General features: G+C 58.3%; 1 protein-coding gene across 1 annotated transcript in view; it reads right to left on the bottom strand.

Moving 5' to 3' along the window:
* Positions 1 to 872: 872 nt before the first annotated feature.
* The window catches only part of ZNF512B (zinc finger protein 512B), a 29,461-nt gene continuing 11,398 nt past the window's right edge, over positions 873 to 18,935 (bottom strand). The window contains exons 9-16 of the mRNA XM_050907433.1: positions 17,000 to 17,092; positions 16,029 to 16,127; positions 15,009 to 15,296; positions 14,192 to 14,383; positions 7,235 to 7,336; positions 6,126 to 6,188; positions 3,668 to 3,766; positions 873 to 3,323 (exon numbers count right to left, since the gene is read on the bottom strand). Coding sequence (XP_050763390.1) covers positions 3,030 to 3,323; positions 3,668 to 3,766; positions 6,126 to 6,188; positions 7,235 to 7,336; positions 14,192 to 14,383; positions 15,009 to 15,296; positions 16,029 to 16,127; positions 17,000 to 17,092 — 1,230 coding nt within the window. The 3' untranslated portion in view covers positions 873 to 3,029. The remainder of the gene's footprint in view (positions 3,324 to 3,667; positions 3,767 to 6,125; positions 6,189 to 7,234; positions 7,337 to 14,191; positions 14,384 to 15,008; positions 15,297 to 16,028; positions 16,128 to 16,999; positions 17,093 to 18,935) is intronic.

Raw genomic sequence — 18,935 nt, 5'->3', positions numbered from 1 at the left:
GGGGGCTGTGAGGAGCGTCTGCCAGCTCTGAGGGTGACGGGGTCAGCCCCCGTCCCCACCGCCCTGAGCCCATCGCCTGCCCTGAGACCCCAGACCGTCCCCGGGGTCCCCTCCGGGACGGTGTCACCCCCACGAGGCCACCGCGGCTGTCCCCGCTCCTGCCCCTCGCTCCTCCCAGGACGCTCGTTTGCAGACACTCTCGTTACCGAAGCAGCGGGATGGGTTTCGAGCCGGACCCCACAACGACCCCCCCAAGCCGGCCCTTCCCCAGGTCTCCCCCACCCTGAGCAGCTCCCGGCCGAGCTCCCGCACCGGCACTCGCCCTCAGCACGGACCACAGTGCTGCCTGTTAATTTAATCAACGAGAAGCCAATTAACTGCACGTTAATGAGAATCGAGCCCCATGCTATCGCCAAGGGGAGGCGGTGGGGATTATAAGGTGAACGTCCAAACCAGCAGCCCGGGGCCACCCGGGTCCCCCCTCCCCGGGCCAGGGCACAGAGCTTTGCCAGGGGCTTTCCCGCACAGTGGGACAAGATTTGGGGCTCCCTCTGCCCCTTCGCCGAGATTTCAGTGCCAAATTCCGTGCCAGGTCCCCAGCTCTGCCTGCTCTCCTCTTCCTGCCGCTGCCTACACCCCCCCGACAACCATGGCGTGCCCCCCGAGCACCGCCTGAGCACCTTCCTCAGGTACGGGGGTCCCTCCTCACTGACCCTTCCAGCGGTTATTGCTTCGGCGAGCGGGCACGGGGCTCTGCGGGCAGCCGGCGCCGTCCCTCGGGCTCAGCACGGCAAAACGCCATCGCCCAGGACAGTGTCCCGGCATCCCCGTCGTGACAAAGACCACGACGGCTCTGAGCGCGTGGGCCCTACAGCTCCTGAAGCTCTCCCCCCTTCCCCGGGGAGGCCGGATTTGTCCCGGCGACACCATCAAAATGAAGATCGGACGAAGCGCCAGCGGCAAACAGGCTGAGCCGCAGTGATTAATTAAGCTTTCTCACTAATTGCTTCGAAGCCTGGCGCAACCAGCAGCGCTCAGGCGAGTTCCCTCGCCCGCAGGCACATGCCCAGCTCAGGGCCGAGCGTGCCGGGTGATGCAGATGGTGGCATCCAGCTGCCGGGAGCCGTGGCCGGAGCAGGAGCACGGGCTCCCCCAAGAAGCCACCCTGGCTTCAGACACCGCCGTCCCCTCCCTCCCTCCATGGCTGTAATAACCTGCCAGTGGAGAAGGACTTTAATTATTACTGAGCGGCTCCTCGGAGTAGGGAAACGATACTGAGCCTCCGGCGGGCGGTGAAGAGCAGCGAAGGAAACCGAGGGTTGAGGTTTTAATTGATTAAAGTAAAAGCAGAAGCTCTCCTCCCCCCGACGCCACCTTCCTGGCTCTGCACAGGGGAAAAAAAATCGAATTAAGGTTTTCTGTTCCGTTACCGAGAGAAAACGTGCCCGTTTCCCAAGGACCGAGGTAGCCTGGTTTTTGTCTGGAGACAGACACATCCCGGTCCGGGATGGTTCCCTCCAGGCCGGAGCGAGGTGTTATGACGGTATTAGTACAGATGTGAAGAAAAGCCCGGGGAAAGAGAACAAGCAAGGGACGGCGCGCTGTGCAGGGACTCCCTATCCCCGAGGAAGACGGTCGGGGGCTCGGATGCATCTCGGGGGAGCCGAGACTCACCCCGTGGCGGGTCCCAGCCCGGAGGGACAAGGCGAGTGCAAGGTGCCTGGGCAGCGGCTGGGACTCACCCAAAAGCAGGACCCATGATTGTCACTCGATGCTGCCCCCCCCGTCCCCGTTACACACCTCCCGCGGCCGCAGCCGGGTGACCGAAACCCCATTCCTCCTTCCTGGGCAGTCAGCACCTTTGGGATGGGGCACAATGGGGACCCTGAATCACCCTTTCCGCCAGCTGCCCGGTCGGGCAGCTCGATGGCTGCCGGCTCACCCTGATCCCGGCGCTGCCGTCGTGGCGTTGCCATTGCTGCCGCAGCGCTCCGCGTCCAGCTACGTTTGCAAAGACAACTTGAGCACCGGGGCGCAGCTCCCCCCATCACGCCCCCTCCGTGGTCTCACCGCGACGCTCCACGGCGCTCACGGCATTCCCACAACTGTCGGTTAAACCCTCCAACCTGAGCCGTCCTACAGCAATCCCCTCTCCCAGCGACTTCCAGGGGTGCTCACACCTCCCGTACCCCCTCTCGCAGCCACAGCCAACCCCACCGTCTCGGGACGATGCTCTGCTGGCCCCGTGCCACGCTCCCTGCTCATTCCTCTGCCTGGGCCTCGCGTCACCACGACAAACCCCTGCACCGAACCGGTCACAAAGCCGACACACCACGGAGCCGGTCCCTGCCGAAGCACGTCCCCTCTCGGCCCGAGGCTGAGGGGAAAACGTGACCAGGACCCCCACAGCATCCACTGCCAGACCCTGCCGTCCCTCTGCCCCTGCCCGGCCGCTTGCATGGGTCAAACATCTTTGGAAACATCATCCTGGGAGCAGGGATGCAGGTGTTGCCTGCACCGGGAGGCTGGAGCCCGCCGGAGGCTGCCCGGATGGGCAGGCAGCAGGCAGCACTGCTGCAGGCAGCCCCCCGCCCCGGCACGCAGCCGCAGAGAGACCCCGTCCAAGGGGACCCTGCTGCTATTGCACTTTTCTTTCGCTCAAGCGTCACCAGTTTGGCGCAGGGAGCAAGGAGGGAAGTCACGGGCAGGGCCGGGGGGAAGGCAGCAGGGTCCCGCCGGGCAGGGGTGCGGGCAGAGGGGTATGTACATGGGCGGGGGGGTGGAGAACGGTCCAGCTTGCTTGATCCTGTTTGTTTTCCAGTGTGAAACAAGGTCCGTGACTTGTTTAAAGTGGTTAATTGGTATTTTTTGTCTCTTTTTTTCTTTTCTTTTTTTTTTTTTTTTGTAAAAAGGGGGTGAGTGGAGGGTGGGGGGGGAGGTGGGATGGGGCAGGACAGAAAACCGGGAGAGACCCCCACCCTGTTACCCTGGGCTGTAAACAAATCCTCGGAGACGAGTCTCTGAGCTGCTCATTTCTCAGGCATCTTACTGGCTCCCCCCTTCCGCTGGCTCGGGGGCTTGGGGACACGCTCGTCCCCGTCGGGGCTGCCTCGGGAGCCTTCCCAGTGCTCGAGGGTTTTCTTGTGATTAGTCTTTGCTGCCACGCTCTCTCTGCCCTTCGGGGACGTTTCTGGAGGCCTCTCCTTGGGTTTCCTCCCCCTTTTCTTCCCGCTTGTGCTTTTCTTTTTCTCCTCTTTGCTGGAAGAAAGCTGTTCCCTGCTTTTCTTTTTCCGGCTGGCCTCTGCGGAGGTTCGGAACCAGTTCTGTGTCCGCGGGGTGACACGGGGGTTAGTGACCATCCTGGGGCCAGGCACCAGCACCGGCACGCACAGCCCATGCCTCGCCTGCCCAAGCCTGGACCGCCCCATGCCCTGCTGGCATCACCTCCCCGAGGACAAGCTGGCCGGCACTGAGCAACTGCAACCGGCCTGGGGGTGTCGGGGACCCAAAGGGGGACAGGGACGTCCCCCCAGGAATGTCACAGCATCGCTGATGCTGCCGGGAGCTGCTGTGCTCCGCTCTTGGCAGACACGGATGGACGGAGCGGCCCGAGGACGGGCGCGTTGGAGCAGGGACCAGCCCGGATCAGCCCCAGCTGCTTCCTTACCTCCGAGTGAGCCTTGATGATGTGGTACTTGACCCCGCTCTCGGAGCTGAACTCCTTCTGGCACAGGAGGCAGCGGTACTTGCCCACCGAGTGGTCCCCCTGCAAGACAGAGCATCCTCCTGCAGCCCCAAGCAGAGCCGAAAACGCCCTGGAGGGGTGATTCCCCCCCTGCCCTGCCTCCCCCCTGCAAAGGGAGGTTGACGCTTGAACCTCGAAGCAACAGAAAAAAGAAATGCTCATTTCTAAACCACCAGATCTCTGCCGGCCCTCGGTCCCAGGCCAGGAGCTCACAACCGCATCTTCTGCTCTGAATTTCAGACCGTGCCAGTCGTGCCGCTGCAGTGTCGGCGGTGCTGGCTGTCGTGGCACTGGTGCCAGGCATCAAAGTGCCGGCCTAGGAGCTCGGAGGGCAGCAAGCGGCAGGTTTTGCTGCCTGTGTAACCCCAACACCGGTTGTTACGTTCCCACTGACATCATGTGCATCCCCGGGCGTGTGGGACGCTGACGGGGCCGATCGCCCCGCTTCCTCACCGTCAGCAGATTTGTGATCTCCTGGGACTGAACCGCCATCTAATTTATGTCCAACAGACTCACCTAATTTTCCTTTTATGCTGTCAAAGAGACGCAGCGACTGCTGGATTTCTGTCATTAGAGCCCTTGTGGGGATGACTGATCTCCCGGCTCCGCCGCAGTTCACGGCACAGGGGAGATAATGTGCTCTCTATTGACGAGGGGTTTATGGATGGGCCCCTCCAGGTGATATATATGCTCCCTGGGAATTTCTCCATAGCTGGCTCCGTGCTGTAAATCTGGAGTTAGACAGGTCTTTCATTTTGGGGACAGGCAGGACGTGGGCAGGCCTGGCCCCGCTGCAGGCTGGCTTCAGAAATACTCATGCAAAAATCACCTCGGTGCATCAATCCCTGCTGAGGATGGGGTGCTGCCTGGGAGCATCCTCTGCTCTCGGTAAGGCTTGATGTATTTACACCAATTCCGCAGGATTTTACAGCAGAAATCACAGGCCAGCTCTGGAGGGGCTGAGATTTACGTCAGATTTGGTGGCGCACGTATCCATTACCAAACTAAATCCTCTGTAAAGGCAAGAGTCCTGCTGACGGCAGTGCGTGGGGGACACGAGGCAGCAAAATCCCCCAGTGCTGACCCCCAACACCCGGCCCCGGCTACGCCAGACTCGCCAGACCTGGAGGGAGCAGCTCTGCGGTTAAAGAAAATGCTCGCACAAACGCCCGGCTGCTTCTGTGCACAGAACCAGGCAGAAAATGGCTCCGTTTTCTCTCGGAGACCATTTGCTGGTGGGCTGCCCGGTGCCGCAGGCTAGCAAAGGAACTGCCCTAGTCTCCTGTGTTTGCACTTTTATCCTGCATAAATGCAGCTTCTTCTGCCGGATCTCTGCAGCCCATTTTCTAAATGATCTCATTAAGGGTTGATGTTCCAGCTAGTGTTGGAGGAACGCGGGAGTTTGTGTTTTTAATAACCACGGGGTATGTATTGGAGCTGCCTCCTGGAAGCTCCATTCAATGGAAGCTGCAGCTGGAAACATTTCAGGGTATAAAGCTTTACCAGCTCTTAGTTCCAATTTGAGGGACCTACGCTGAGCTCCCGATCCCTCCCCTGTGGTGGCTGCAGGCCACCGGAGCTCACTGCAGCCGGCAGCGTCGCTGCTCTATCGAGAGGGCACTGGTCTCTGCACAGACCGGCTCCCTCTTCCAGCCTCAGCTCCATCCCCAGGAGGCACCGCACCAGCATCCCTCCAGCTGAGGAACCTGCTGGGCTTCCAGAGGGGCTGCAGGGCTGCCGAAATCAAGGGAGAAACACTCCCGATTCCCACTTGCCTCGGGAAACGTTCAGCTTCCAACGCCCAGCTCCCCGGCTCTGAGCTGCTGCGGTCGATGCGTGGCTGCGTGCGAGGTGCTGGCCACGCTGAGTAGCCGAGGGCTTGTGAACAACTGGGGGGCTGCAGGAACCAAGCTGGGCAGAGGCTGCTGTGGGACAGGGACACCGAGCCGGGAGGATGCGAGGCAGGCGGGTTTGCTCCCGCTGCCCCGTCTCCGAGGCACTCAGTGTCAGAGGTCTGGGCTCTCAGGTGAGACATTTGCATTGCAAGACCTCTCCTCCAAGGCTGGGGCGGCAGCTAAATCCCCTCCATCACATCTGCTCAGCTCGAGCCTCTCTGCCTTCATCTGCCTGAGGCTGTGGGTTTGATCCTGCCCAGGAGGATGGTGCTGAGGGTGAGCGACCGGTCTGGGACGGTACGACAATGGGCCAAGCGGTGACAACTCAATGGGCAGTGGCATTGCTCGGCCAGCCCTCCCAGTGGCCACAATCCTTTAACCTGTGCCGCTGTCCCTTGGCCTGTTGCTTCCAAATGAGTCAGGGGAGAGAGGAAACCAAAGCCCAACCCCACCTCTGAGCCGAGGCTGTAAAAGGAGGGACCTACCTTGTTGCAGTTAGCCAGGTGAGCTTTCAGCCCCGAGACGCTGGAGTAAATGGCTTCACAGCACTGCGGGAAGAAACAAAGCAGGGTTTGCCACGATCCCCCCTCGTCTCCGTGCCTTCCTGCGTGCCGGGGCCAGGAGCCCGCTGCGCCAGCAAGGCCACTGGTCCAGGCAAGGCCACTGGTCCAGGCTAAGCAGCGTGAGGTTAATGCTCTGCGAGACGCGGAGGGCTCTGGTCACACGTTTCCCATTAGTGCTAATGGGAGTCATGTGGCCACATCCCTCCGCAACGGGCTGAAAAATGTCTCCCCTAAATGCCTCCGTGGAAAACGTACATTTGTGAGCAGTCAGGAGGTCCTGCTGGGCTACAGGAGTTCTTGGAGCCACAGCAGATGCTTAACGGAGAAGAGAAATCACCCGGGCAGCAGCATGACCAGTTTCTGAGCAATGTCTTTTCAAAGTGCCTGTGTATGACATTAATTAGCCAGCGCATCTGCCCCCGGCCTTGCGGTAACAGCCTCGTTCAAAATTCCCATTAGCAAGGCTTTGTTTCAGATGATAAATCAACGGCCCAGCACGAGGGTGGAGTTCACCTCCCCACCAGCTCAGGCCAAGGCTGCATTTCACAGCAAGATGAAGCGCACGCACCACGTCCTCGAGGTCTTTGCCTGTCACAGGGCTTTAAAAAGAATGGCTTAAAACCAGCCCCGGCTTTACTCTGGGAAAAGAAGGTTCTCTGCATAAAAAGGCTCTCGAGCACAGAGCGTGCAGTCTTCGCCCCGTCCGGATCTCGGGAGCTTCCCAAAGGCAGCTCCAGAGCCCGAATTGGGCAATGCTGAACCATCAGCCCAAGGGCACCTGGGGAGAGGGTGGCCCGGTCCCCAAGCCCTGCGGCTCCAGCACACCAGGAGGGTCCCAAAGGTGGGACACGCTTCAACCAGGCATGGCAGCAACCCCAGGGAGAGGGGGTGAAACGAGGGTCTGAGCATCACGGCTAGCTTCGTCTGGGGCCCAACAAGAACTTGGCTTTGGTGGGTTTCTGCCCCAAAATCTTCCCCATTCCTCCTGCAGACTGAGACCAGCCGGCCCGGAGAACAGAGATGGTCCTTACGTTGTTGGGACAGTTGATGCGGCCCTTCTCCTTCACTTCGTTCTTCCAGTTTTCCAGCAGCCTCGGATTGAGCTTTGGAAGCCCCGGTCGGGTGTAATTGAGCTGCAAACAATAGAAGATGATTAGCAGAGCGGCACACACCAGTCCGGTCCTTGGTGGAGTCCTCGCTCTTCACGTGGGTCTTGCTCCCCCCCAGGAGAAGTGAATCGGAGCTGAAAACTAGTTGGGAGGCTTCCCCCAGAGATGTCATCTCCCCCCCGGGTGCCGCACAGCAAGGGGGGGGCTGGCTCTGCCCACCGCTGTGCCACCAGCGAGGCGGCAGCCGGGCTGGGGGCGGCTGCGGACGAGGAGAAGGGCAGGAGCCCCCGGCACCGCAGCCGCCTCCACGCGGCGCTGGCAAACGGGAGAGGAGAGGCTCCTGCTCCTGCTCCAGGGTCTGTGCCCCGTCGCAGGGCCAGGCCTGGACCCGGCGTTTTCGGTGCATCACGTCGGCGCAGCCCTTCTGCCGCGTTTCATAACCGGGAGAATAAACAACCCTGCACGCTGGGCAGAGGGGACGGACGCCAAGAGCCTCCGTGGCTGCCTTCCACCGATGAATGGACACAACCCGTTAAACAATGAAAGGCTCTTGTGTCTCTGCCTCTCCTTCTGGCAGGGCTGCTCTTTCCAAGTGCTTTTAATTACCGCTTTATTAGTGACTTTGAGGTTTAGCATAGCGGGCTGGCCTTCCCAACCCCATTTCTGCATGTTCAGCACAAGCAAACGCGGCTGCGGCATCTCCCTGCCTCCCGATCGCCGCGCTTGGCCCTACCTGCGGGGCTGGTCCCTGCCTGCCACCGTGGCAAGGTCCGCAGGGGACATGGGGCAGCTCTGCCTGCAATCTCAGCTGCCTGCCTGCCTGCTGCACGACCACGTCAGCACAACTCCCAGCCCAACCTAGCGAGCTTTGCTAGGACCGATGGATGTTGCTTGGGTCCCAAGCCTCAAACTTGCCCCGAGTCGGAGCAGGGCTGGGTGAGCTCGCACATGGCACCCTATGGGTGCAGGCACCCAAGCACGTCCCGCTCTCCGTGGGCGCCTCCGAGTGCGGGGCACGGCTGCATCAATGCATCCGCGCTGGCCGGGGAGGATGCACAGACAAACAGCGCTTGCGGAGAGGAGCAAACCCAGGCTCTGTTTTTGAAACGTGCCCCTAGGACCCGGAGCTCGTGGTTCTGACGCGGCGGGGAGGCGGCTGGCTGGATTTCTTTTCCAGCTGTGATTTTTCCTGAACATGCCGATAAAGCTGCAAATTTGCCTTTGTCCAGCTCCCCCAAACAGGCTGTTCCCAAACCTCCCTGCAAAGGGGAGCTCCCACTGAGGGCTCGGGATGTGGAAGGCTCAGACACCAACTGCTCGCTTCCACTCGAATTTAAGTGATCCGCAAGCCCCGCAGCTCCCATGTCGGCACGTGGCGGGGCACGGCGGAGGAGAAGGGAGCCCGGGGAGAGCTGGGCTCCGCACGAGGGGCAGGGGCAAAGGGCCTTGCGAAACGGCGCTACGAACGCTGGTAAGGATGGATGTGGAAAAATCCCCTGAGCCCCAGCGTGCTGCTATTCTGTCGTGCTTCGCGGCTGGGGGAGATGCCAGCAGAGCTCTTTGAAGCTCTGGGATGGTGCATCTACCAACCGCTTGGTCCCCTGCCTGGGGAAGGCAATGCCACCTCCGGCGGAGAACACAGGAGACCCTTTTTGTCATTGATACTGAGAGCCGGGATGCCAAATGGCCTCCTTAATTAAAAACCAATCAATCCCATGAATGAGCAAACATTAACGGTAACCGCACACAGCCCCAGCAACAACCTCTCCCTCCACGTGTCCCCGGGGAGGAGACGAGGGGGGATGTTCAGAGATGCGGACTCTGCTGCTCCGGCTTCCCACTCCAGAGAAAAATCCCTCCCCGCTCTCCTCCAACAGCCCTGCACAATAACATGCAAATCCCATGTCTTCCCGGGGTGCTGTGGTTCTGGGAATGTCAAAGTCATCTTTATGTCTCTATTAAGAGGGAGCCCCAGGCATGGAATTTTTTTTTTTTTTTTTTTCCATCTATTTTCCTCAAACAGCCTGTAAGTGAAAATCTTCATGGCCAAATCATTAAACGACTACAACTGGTTTTGGCCGCAGCCCATCTCTTCTGAACAGTCGAAGGATGCTGGGGTGGGAAGGCTTGTTTTCTTTGACTGACGGTTTTATTTAATTAAACTTTCATATTTCAATCTTCTCCGCTCCCTAGACAGCTCTCCCCTTCCCCAAAATACATCACAGTAAATGAGAACCATGCAGGCTGCCTCAGCCCTGGCCAACAAGCTCCCCTGGAAGCCTTACTGAGGTCCCCAGCGTGAGGCACGGCTCTCCCATCGCCCGCGGAAACCGCGGCTGATGCCGTCCGGGAGGTGAAGCCAAAACACACCCAGGGGTGCTGGCCAGCAGCCGGGTCCCATACGCAGCTCTGGGTGGCTGGGTCACACCGTGCTGCTGCTGCTGAACAAGGGGAGGAAGGACGGACTTGGCCCTGCCGAGCTCCAGGTCCGCAGCCGGAGCTGGGATCCGGTTTGGCCCACCAGTGACATGAGTCCGCAGGGCTCAGCCTGGCTCCCACCCGGATTGCAAGGCCATTGTTTTGGGGAACAAACCCGAGCCAGGCTCTTCTGCTCTGGAATTTATCCTGGTTCCAGGATGGGGTTTTCTTAAAAACTCAAGCCTGGAGATGACTCTTCCTCTTTAGCTTTATGACTGGCCTACGGCAAACCCTTTGCTCCAGACCCTTGTCACCCAGGCTCCACGGGGATGTGCAGCCTCCACGGCTGCCCCCAGCCCTGCAGCAACACCCAGACCCCGAGCCGTGGGGAGGCAAACGGGGTGCCCTTGCACCCCACAGAGGAGCTCCGCATCCCTCACCGTGTGGCATGGCGGCTGCCTAGGCTGCAGGAGCCCACCACCGCCTCCGGCACAAAGCTTGCGGCACCTTGAAACAAGCAACCCCACCTTGAGCTCTACAGGGAAAGCATCACACCATGAAACTGTGGGATTTCCACAGCATTTTCTCCCCTCTCGCCTCTTAGATGCCTCTTCCCTCTGCTCAAGGAGGCTGTCTGTCTCAGTCCAGCCTCCAAAATAGGTAAGGGTATCATCCCCCTCCAGATCCCAGAGCCCACCACCGCCTGCCCGCACCACTAAGCTGGGAACCTGCGGGCCTCTCGCTCCTTCAGCCCCGAGACTGCTCATGGGCAGGCAATGGCCCCAGAGAAGGCCAGAGGAAGGTCGGAGGATCTTCACGGAGCTTCTGGAAAGGGGATTTTTCCCAGAAAAGCAGCAGGAGTGTGCCCTTCCCCATCTGACATCCCCAGCAAGCGGCCGTTGTGAAACACCCCATCTGTTTTAGCTTATCCAGAGGCAAATAAAGATCGGAGCGAGAAAATAAGACTCCAGTGTATATTTAGAAATGCTGGATTTGGTTAGGGCAGAATGAAGGCAGCGCAGGGCCTGGGATCGAGCAGCAATCGTTTATTCTAATGCCATTGCTTTGGTGCGAAGGAATCCATCCTCCCGGGGAAAGGCGAACACATCCCACCACAGGCCACCAACGGGATCCAAACCCAACGTTCCTCTCCCTGGCCGGGACTGGCTGCCATGCGGCCACGAGGGCAGGCCACGGCACGGGGGCTGCAGAGGGGCCGTGCCTGCCAGGAGGCTGTGAACCCTTGTATCCCGTCGGCTTGCTGAGGAGCTGCTTGCCTTCCCCTGGGGAAAAGCTTTGCTGCCTGGAAAAGGGATGGAGAGGAGGAGTGGGTTTCTTCATCAGCTCCCTTGAAATCCATGTTGATTGCTGGGACCGTGGCGGGGAACTGGGGAGCTCGGGGATGGAGCGGGTCCTGTGCTGCAGCAACTCTGGATGCATCCAGCCATCACTGGTTACAGACCGGAGCTGGGAAGCGTCTGTCCCTCCGGGACCCTGGAAATCCCCAGGTCTTGCTGAGATGGTGCAGGAACAGTTGAAATCTGCCGCCGATCCCTGACATATCACCTCTCTCCAGGTCCAAGCCAGCGAGGGGGCCTGTGGGCCTGGCAGCGTACTCCCAACGGCTGGATACGGCCCGTGGGAAGAAGAGGCAATGGCGTGGCAGCTCTTCTGGGAACCATCAGTCCTACCGCCCCGGTCATGGTTAACTGGTGTTCGTCTTTCTGCCGCTCCGGTGGCTCTGAGTTGTCACCTCCCTCGGAGGGATGACCACCACGTGCGCTCCACGGGGCGGTGGCACAGGGACATGGGGATGCTGCCTGCTCCTCCGAGCCTCCCGCGCCGCCTGGGGCTGGACCCACCACAGAGCCGTCCTGCCAGCACGGCTAAAGCCAGTTCTGAGGGAAGGGCTATTTTTGGGGCTGTAACAGGGTCAAACTGGGCGCTTGCTGGCGTGTTTGAGTCGCTCGCAGCTGGGAGGTTTTTTTTTCCACACCCTGAACTGAAGCAACTTGTAAACGTAGACCAGTCCTGAGCGATGCAAGACGCTGCTCAGCAGAGCAGCACAAAGCGTGCTGAAGTCAGCAAGCTCCCACCAGCCTCCCTGGGCACAACCTGCCTCCCACCTCCTTCCAGCATCGCTCGTCGAGAAAAAAATGTCATAGACTGAACAGATTATATTTTAGAGTGTTGTCAAGGGAACGTGACAGTCACTGCAAGACGTACCCGCAGGCACACTCACAGCTACATACATATTCGCCCACTGCACTGACCTCCTCTGAAATCCATCTGTACGACACACGGCCAGCACAGCCGGGGAGAGCAGCTCGCACAGGGCCCGAGGTCCCGATCCTCCAGCCCAAGAGCCTTGTTTTGCCCCCTGCGAGCTGGTCCAACTCCCCCTTTGCTCATCTTCAATGCAAACCTGCTTCTGCCAACCTCACAGCAATTCTCTTTGTTTTTTAGCGACAAGATGGGGCTCAATTAAACAATTAGGCTCTGAACACAAGAACGGTCTTAAAAAAAAAACCCCACCGCCACAAACAGCATTTCACAGAGCAATTATGCCAGCGGCTGAGACCTTTACGATGCCTTTGCCTGTCAGCTTGCACATGGGCCCCTTGTCCAGGCCTGGGACTCCTGGCTGCGCCCTCAATTCAAACAGAAAATACCCAAAGTCAAGAGTAAGGGGAGCAATTCAAGGAGGAAAGAGAGGAATGCAAGTGCTGAGGCTGGAGCGGGGAGAAGAGAGCACCACACCTCTCCTCCCACAGTATTTGAAATGAAACAGCTACTTTGGGCTTGATTTTTTTACGTTACAAATGCATTGCAGCTGAAGTCATCTGGAAACCAACAACGACAACACCAAGCGTTGGGGAAATAAAAAGTTTGCAACCAGTTCTGGCCCTAAAACCCCCAGCTCTGCTCCAAGGTGGACGGCAGCACTGTGGCCGGATCCTCTTCCGTGCCAGCCGCCTCACCGGGATGCCAAGGCAGGTAAAGAAGATGCTGGTTCATTTGTGTGCTGGTTTTTCACCTGCCCACTGCGTGCAGACCGGGAGCTGAGTCAGGCTGAGCTGCTCCAGGTCTCTGCAGGACAACGGTGGCACTTCGGCCGAGAACACACATGTGCCAGGCCTGCACGGGACAGGCTGTGGCAGTGCGACGGCATTTTGGCTGAAGCTCTGCTGTTGTGCCACCCATTTTCCTGGGGCGAGCTGCATCGTTTCTCCAGGCTGGCTCTGGGACTTGGGCTGTTTTCCTGGCTTGAGGCAGGTCCTTTGGGCTGGGGCTGTCCTGCACTCTGCACACTCATGGCAGAGGCACCACCACACTCTCCTGCTGCGGCAAAGCTTTAACCTGCTGCCCTCTGCTCCTCACTCCCATCTTTGCAACGTGCCCAATATCCTGCCCAGGGTGAATTTCGGAGCACTGGACAAGAGATGCCCAACTGTTCAGAGCAAGGAAAAGACCTGGCACCTAACTGCAGAGTTACTTGCTCAGGAAACAGGCTGCTGCTTGTGCAGAGACTTGCAGGATGGCTCTGCGTTGAGTCCCGGCGCTGGCCAAAAAGTATCAACCATAGGATTAAAAAACTCCGACTCCCTCTCTTTTTTCCCTTTTACATTGAAAAGATTTATGATTTGCTGCTGCTTCATTTCTTTTGCGGTCCAGAAGCAGCGTTCCTGGAGGGAATTTCAGCTTTGGGACATTCCCAGGAATCACCTCCTCCCACAGCCAGGAGGGAGGTTTGACGTAACATGTCACTCCACTGCCTCCACGAAGCTCAAGACTGCCAGGGCACCGACTTTCGCCGCGCGGATCCCACAGCACCAGGCCACGCGTGCATCGCTGCTGGAGAATGCAGGGCTCAGCCTTGCCTCCACGCTCCGGCTTCCTCCGCTCGCGGGAGCACTGCTCCAGCGATGCTGCAGGCCCTTTACCTCTTGGGAAGCATCTCCCAGAAACTAAGGAAAAGACATGGAAGGGAGGAAATTCCACCTGGGGCATCTTTGCTCTCTGACAGTGCAAGGGAGATCGTTTCAGATCCGACCTCTGCTCTCTTCACATGCTCCTCTTGGCTGCCGGCCCCTACTTCACTGCTGAGCACGGACCAGAACTGACCTCCCTCCACAACATCCTCTGGGCTGGACTCTGACCTCTCCACTGCCCACAAAGCACCACCTTTTCCTCCATTTAGATTTGGCTCCTGGCAGTGGAAAGGGCAAAGCTGCCTGCCGCCAGGCTTGTACGGAGCCTCCAGAACACTGGGGCTCAGCCTGTGCTGGGTGAGCTCTTTAGCAATAAATTTGCCATCACAGCTAATTGATTTAAGGCACAGAAAATGAGACACGTGAGCCCTCAGCCAGCTGGGGCCACGCTAGCGTCCCAGGATCTCCGTGTACAGCTAGTGCAAAAAAAAAAAAAAAAAAAAAAAAAGGAGAAATACAAGCTTCTCACCCGCTTCGTTTCAGGCACCAGGTCGTCCTTCATCCTTCGCTTGGTCCAATCCTTGGCGAGCTCATCCTCCGCTATCTCCTGAAGGTGGAAGACGGCTACTTGGGCCGACGTCCGACGGATGCGGCCGCTCGGGGTCCTTTCAAAATCTTCTATGGGGCTGGGCTCTGGCTTCACCTCTGGCTCCTCCGGAGGCTGCAACAGAGACAGAGTCAGGAAGGGCATGACGAGAGGTGAAACAGCAAGCTGTCCAGCTCCGGGATGGGGATGCCGGGGTTTGGTCTGTGCGTTTGCAGACTGCTTTGTGCAGGCGGGGGCTGCAGGGACACTGGCGTGCCTCTGCACCCGAGCACGGGAACAAGGAGAGCACTCCCGCCTCCCTCAGCCCAGCAGACAGCCATGCGTTAGACTGATTACGTCCTTTTGCACTCCCACGTGTATAAACGTCTCCATTTATTAGAGTTAGGGAGTTATTAGCGTCAGATGCACTGTCAGTAGGGATCAACAGAACAGAAAAGGATGCTCCCCAGGGACGGATCCTGCCACCCCAGCGCTGGCAAGCAGCCGGCGCTTGCTTGCTGCCAAGGGAGCGGCCTGAGCTCTTTTTTTTTTCCCTGCAGAGCATGGATGCAGGGTGGGCTGGAGCACAGCCCCGCGGGCACCAGGCAAGGGGAACGCTGCCGACCGCTCCGCTCCTGTAAATGCAGCATCCTGCTTTTTCGGAGGGGCAGAGGGGGCTGTACCCCGACACTGCATGGTACAACACACGCGCGTGGTGATGTGAGGGAGAAAACAAGATCGGTCCGACGTCTGCACCTGCCTTGCCCGGCCCGGCCCTGCCCGGCTCTGTCCTGCCCACAGGCTCTGCAGCTCTGCAGTCACCCCCAGGGGGGGATGGCCCCGCTCCTCGGGCTGCGGAGGCGTCCGGGGGGCTCACCGAGGCCGTGTGTTCTGACCGCACATGGTAGTCGTGGCCGGCCTTGGATTTGTACTTCTTGCCACAGTGTGGACAGCTGAAGACAGGCTTGTCGGCCTCGGTGAGCTGCTTCCCACACCGCTTCTGGTGGTACTGGTAGCCCATCAGGCTGGAGAAGTTGGCCACGCAGCCCTACGGAGATGGGGAGAAGGGGAGGGTTAAGGAGGGCTGGGGCTTCACATGCCCATGTCGAAACGGTGGCGGTGCCGTTGCTCCAGGGAGGAACGTGGCCCAAGGAGCCTGCTCCACAGAGCAGCTCCGCCAACCCGTCCCCTCTGAGCGATGGGGGTCACCAGCCGGCCCCTCTCCCCTGAAAAGCCATGCACAGGCATGATGGTGCCACGGAGGGACGGGGGGAGCAGCCCCCATTCCGGACACTACCTGCCCCAACACACCGACAGAGACAGAGCTCCCCGGACAGACGCACGGCGGGCAGCGGGAGGGGAAGGCGTTAGGGAGGCACTGCCTGCGCGGAGAGTAAAGCATCCGCGGGGACAAACCTCTGCCACACGCCCCCGTTACCTGTTCGTGACTTGTCTGCCACCGGCTCGTGACCGTTTTTCGGTGCGGTTTGGTTTGGTTTTACGCTGTGCCCAGGACAGCGCCAGCTGTGCCCCTTCCTGAGTTCGAGGAGGCAGAACCTGCCCTTCAGCGCTCCTCAGCCTGCCCTGCGCCCACCCTCCTGCCGGGACGGCCCGTCGCCAGAGCGCACGGAGCCAGCAGGACGGGGACCGGGATGGCTGAGCTAAGGCAGAAAAGTTGAGCGCGTGCCAAGGGATGCCTGGAGAGCGCACGTCCCCCTCTGCATCGGGACTCACTCCTTCCACCTTTTCACAGAACGAGAAACAGGAATCGTTCTCGTACCTCATTGGGGCATTTCAGTTTTCCCATCTGCTTTAGCACTTTCCTCAGCCTTTCCCGCTCTTCCTGTTCACCAAGTCCAGCGGTTTCCACAGGAACAGGCTGGAAACAAGGAAGTAACAGAAGCGACAGACTCAACCATTTACTCATGTCCTCTGTGCCAGGAGTGGGTGGTAAACCTCTGCCTCGCAGGAGCTGCCCTTGGCCGGGGGGAACCTCTCATTAGAAGAGCCGGGTCTCCCACTGCTTTACTGCATGCCAATGCCTCCATCGTTAGATGCCAGATCTGCTCATGCCTTTCCTGTGTTTGCACCCCAAGGGCCAGCTGAGAAACCCAGGAGCAGTTCCTGCACAGAGGATTCACCAGCCAGACTGAAGAGCAGGAGATTAATGCACAGGTAAAAGACAAGTCACAACTGGTAAGCACGGGACACGTAGAAATGCGGTTATGCCTTGCCGTGGTATCTTGGAGACGTACACAACCAGATTTTTAAGAACAACATCTAAATTGGTGCCTGCCAGATTTTATTCATGATAAATTTTGTGGATACTTCTCACATGCATGGTGGAGAGCTAAAGAGTGGATTTTGAGATTCATGCAAGGCAGAACCCATCAGTCCCGGATTTGCGAGCACAGTTTTGGAGGCAGAGCTTTGCCACTCAAAACCTGCCTCACCGTACTCACTGAATCTTCCCCTGTTCTGGGATTTGAAATCCTGTTTTATTTTTCCAGTCCTCTGCTCTACTCCCCAGGATCAATGTGAGCCTAACTAGCTGCCTGGGAAGGAATGGCTTTGCTCTGCAGGGAAGGGGGAAGGCCACCGTCTGGACTGAGCAGCATGTGAAATGTTGCAAAGATGGCGTTGTGAATCCCTCCTTTACAAAGACAAAGGAAAGCGGACTGCCGATTGCTTCGTCTTCTGCATCTGCATCAAGAAACGAGGCGCGAGACAAGAGCAGCCCAGCTCTCTTACCTTGCTGACATGTTCAGCCATGGTGTGGTAATTCAGCCCAGCTTTGGACTTGAACTGCTTTTTGCAGTGCTGACACTTCAAGGCATCCTGCAGCTGAAGGAATTAAAGGCAAGTCACCATGGAGGCCACAGTCCACCGTTCATTCTTCCCAGGGCTGCTGCCGCTTGTCAATAAACCCCATGGGTAGCTGTTGCTGCAGCAGTACCCAGCGGTGGGGCCCAGCAGGCAACGCAGCGTCCCTGTCCCCCATCCCAATCCCAGCCTGCAGCTCAGAGTTTTCTCTCTGTTGTCCTGGATACTGTTATCAAACCCACATGACTCAATTTTTGGAAAACATTCCACTTTGGATGTAGATTTAAAGCCCCACTGGCTGGAAACATCTGGACCTGGTGTCTTAGTCTTCCTGTTAAGGGGTTAGGAAAGAGAAGATGCTTTGATCTACCAATATGTTAGCAGACTGTGCTCTGCAGCCCTATTAACTATGACAGATGCTGGCATACGATACGCTTTCTGGGTGCCTGGGCTGTTTGAAATTAAGTCACTGCTGGACATGATCATAGCAGAATACTTCCCGCCTCATACTGCTCTGCTGTTTGACCCGACTTGGCCTCCTGAGTGACTGGGGAGATGTGTTAAATGCACACACCAACGAGAGGGGAACTTGCAAAGTGAGTAAGCGGATCATGACTTTTGCTGGGGCAGGTACCAGAATTTACTGACTCAGGAAGTGACCGCTCTGGGCACCAAGAGACAGGATGTCTCGACAGGGAGTCGGTGCCTGGACAGCCATGGCCATTCCTGCTCCTCCTGCCTGGCTGATGTTCGACCTTCACCACTTCCCCTTCAATCAAGCCTGGACTAGAAGCTGGAGAGGGAATGAAGATGGAGCTGCAAATCCCTCCTCATCCTGGAGCTCTGGGGAAATGAAGAATAAACTCACTGCAGCCAGTCGGGAATGACTCACTTGTACCTGTGCTCCCATCGGTTAATCTTGTTCCAGACCCAAGTACTTGATCCTAACAAGGTGGGTGCTAAAAGCTCCTTGACTCATCAGATGCCAATACCAGCCAATCTGGGGTTTACTCCTCCGGTCAACGCTGAAGAACATGCCATGTCCGTATTCTAAAAAGCCCTCCCACCTGGGACGTCGGGAGGATATACCCGCCCTGCTCTCCTTCAGGCCCAAGCATGTTGCAACCATCTCCGTCCCTTATTTCCTTTCCAAAACTGAAGGAAACAGGGCAGACTGCTTAGGGACAAGCAAGAAATGGAGAAACCAATTTCCATTGTTTTATAAGAGTTTCGGGAGCCTGCATATCCTTTTCCCATTTTCCAGCTAAGAAATACTTCAATCATTAAAGCAGAGACCAAGCTGAGAGGGTGCCTGCACGCCAGGGTCACTTCTGATGGGGATACCACACGCCCGTAGCAGCGGGGCCTTGCTAAGGACATGCCATAGGTTCATCTCAGAGATGAAATGCCGAGAGCTGGACCTGTGGTCACACACACAGAGCTTGGGGACTGTCCTCCCTGGGCCACAGGCTGCTCTGGCATGGACGCTGCAAAGCATCCCAGCTCCTGGAGCAGCACAGCCAGCTCTAGCAAGGACCGTGCCTCCCGGGGAAGGGTGAGAAAACACCCGCTCCTTGGGCTGGAGCCCTGATTCCTCGGCTGAACACCCACTAGCCTATTTATAGCGGGGAAGACAGGCCTGACTGCTCTGGCACAGTCACGCTCAGCAGGCCGGCTGGCCGTGCAGCCCACGTGGAGCCTGCCTGGCTTGGGAGAAGCTCCAAAGCGCAGGAGATAAGAGCAGTGATGGCCAAGATCCCCACTACGCTTAAGCCAGGAGGACGTCAGAGGAGGCAGAATTCTGCCCGGCATTTGATGTAGTATGGGGTCTGAAAGGGAGAGTAGCCTCCCACTGCTGTATAAA

The sequence above is a fragment of the Gymnogyps californianus genome, chromosome 17 (assembly GCF_018139145.2).
Source record: "Gymnogyps californianus isolate 813 chromosome 17, ASM1813914v2, whole genome shotgun sequence".
In the NCBI taxonomy this organism is placed as follows: domain Eukaryota; kingdom Metazoa; phylum Chordata; class Aves; order Accipitriformes; family Cathartidae; genus Gymnogyps; species Gymnogyps californianus.
This window is presented reverse-complemented; position numbering and strand designations above follow the sequence as displayed.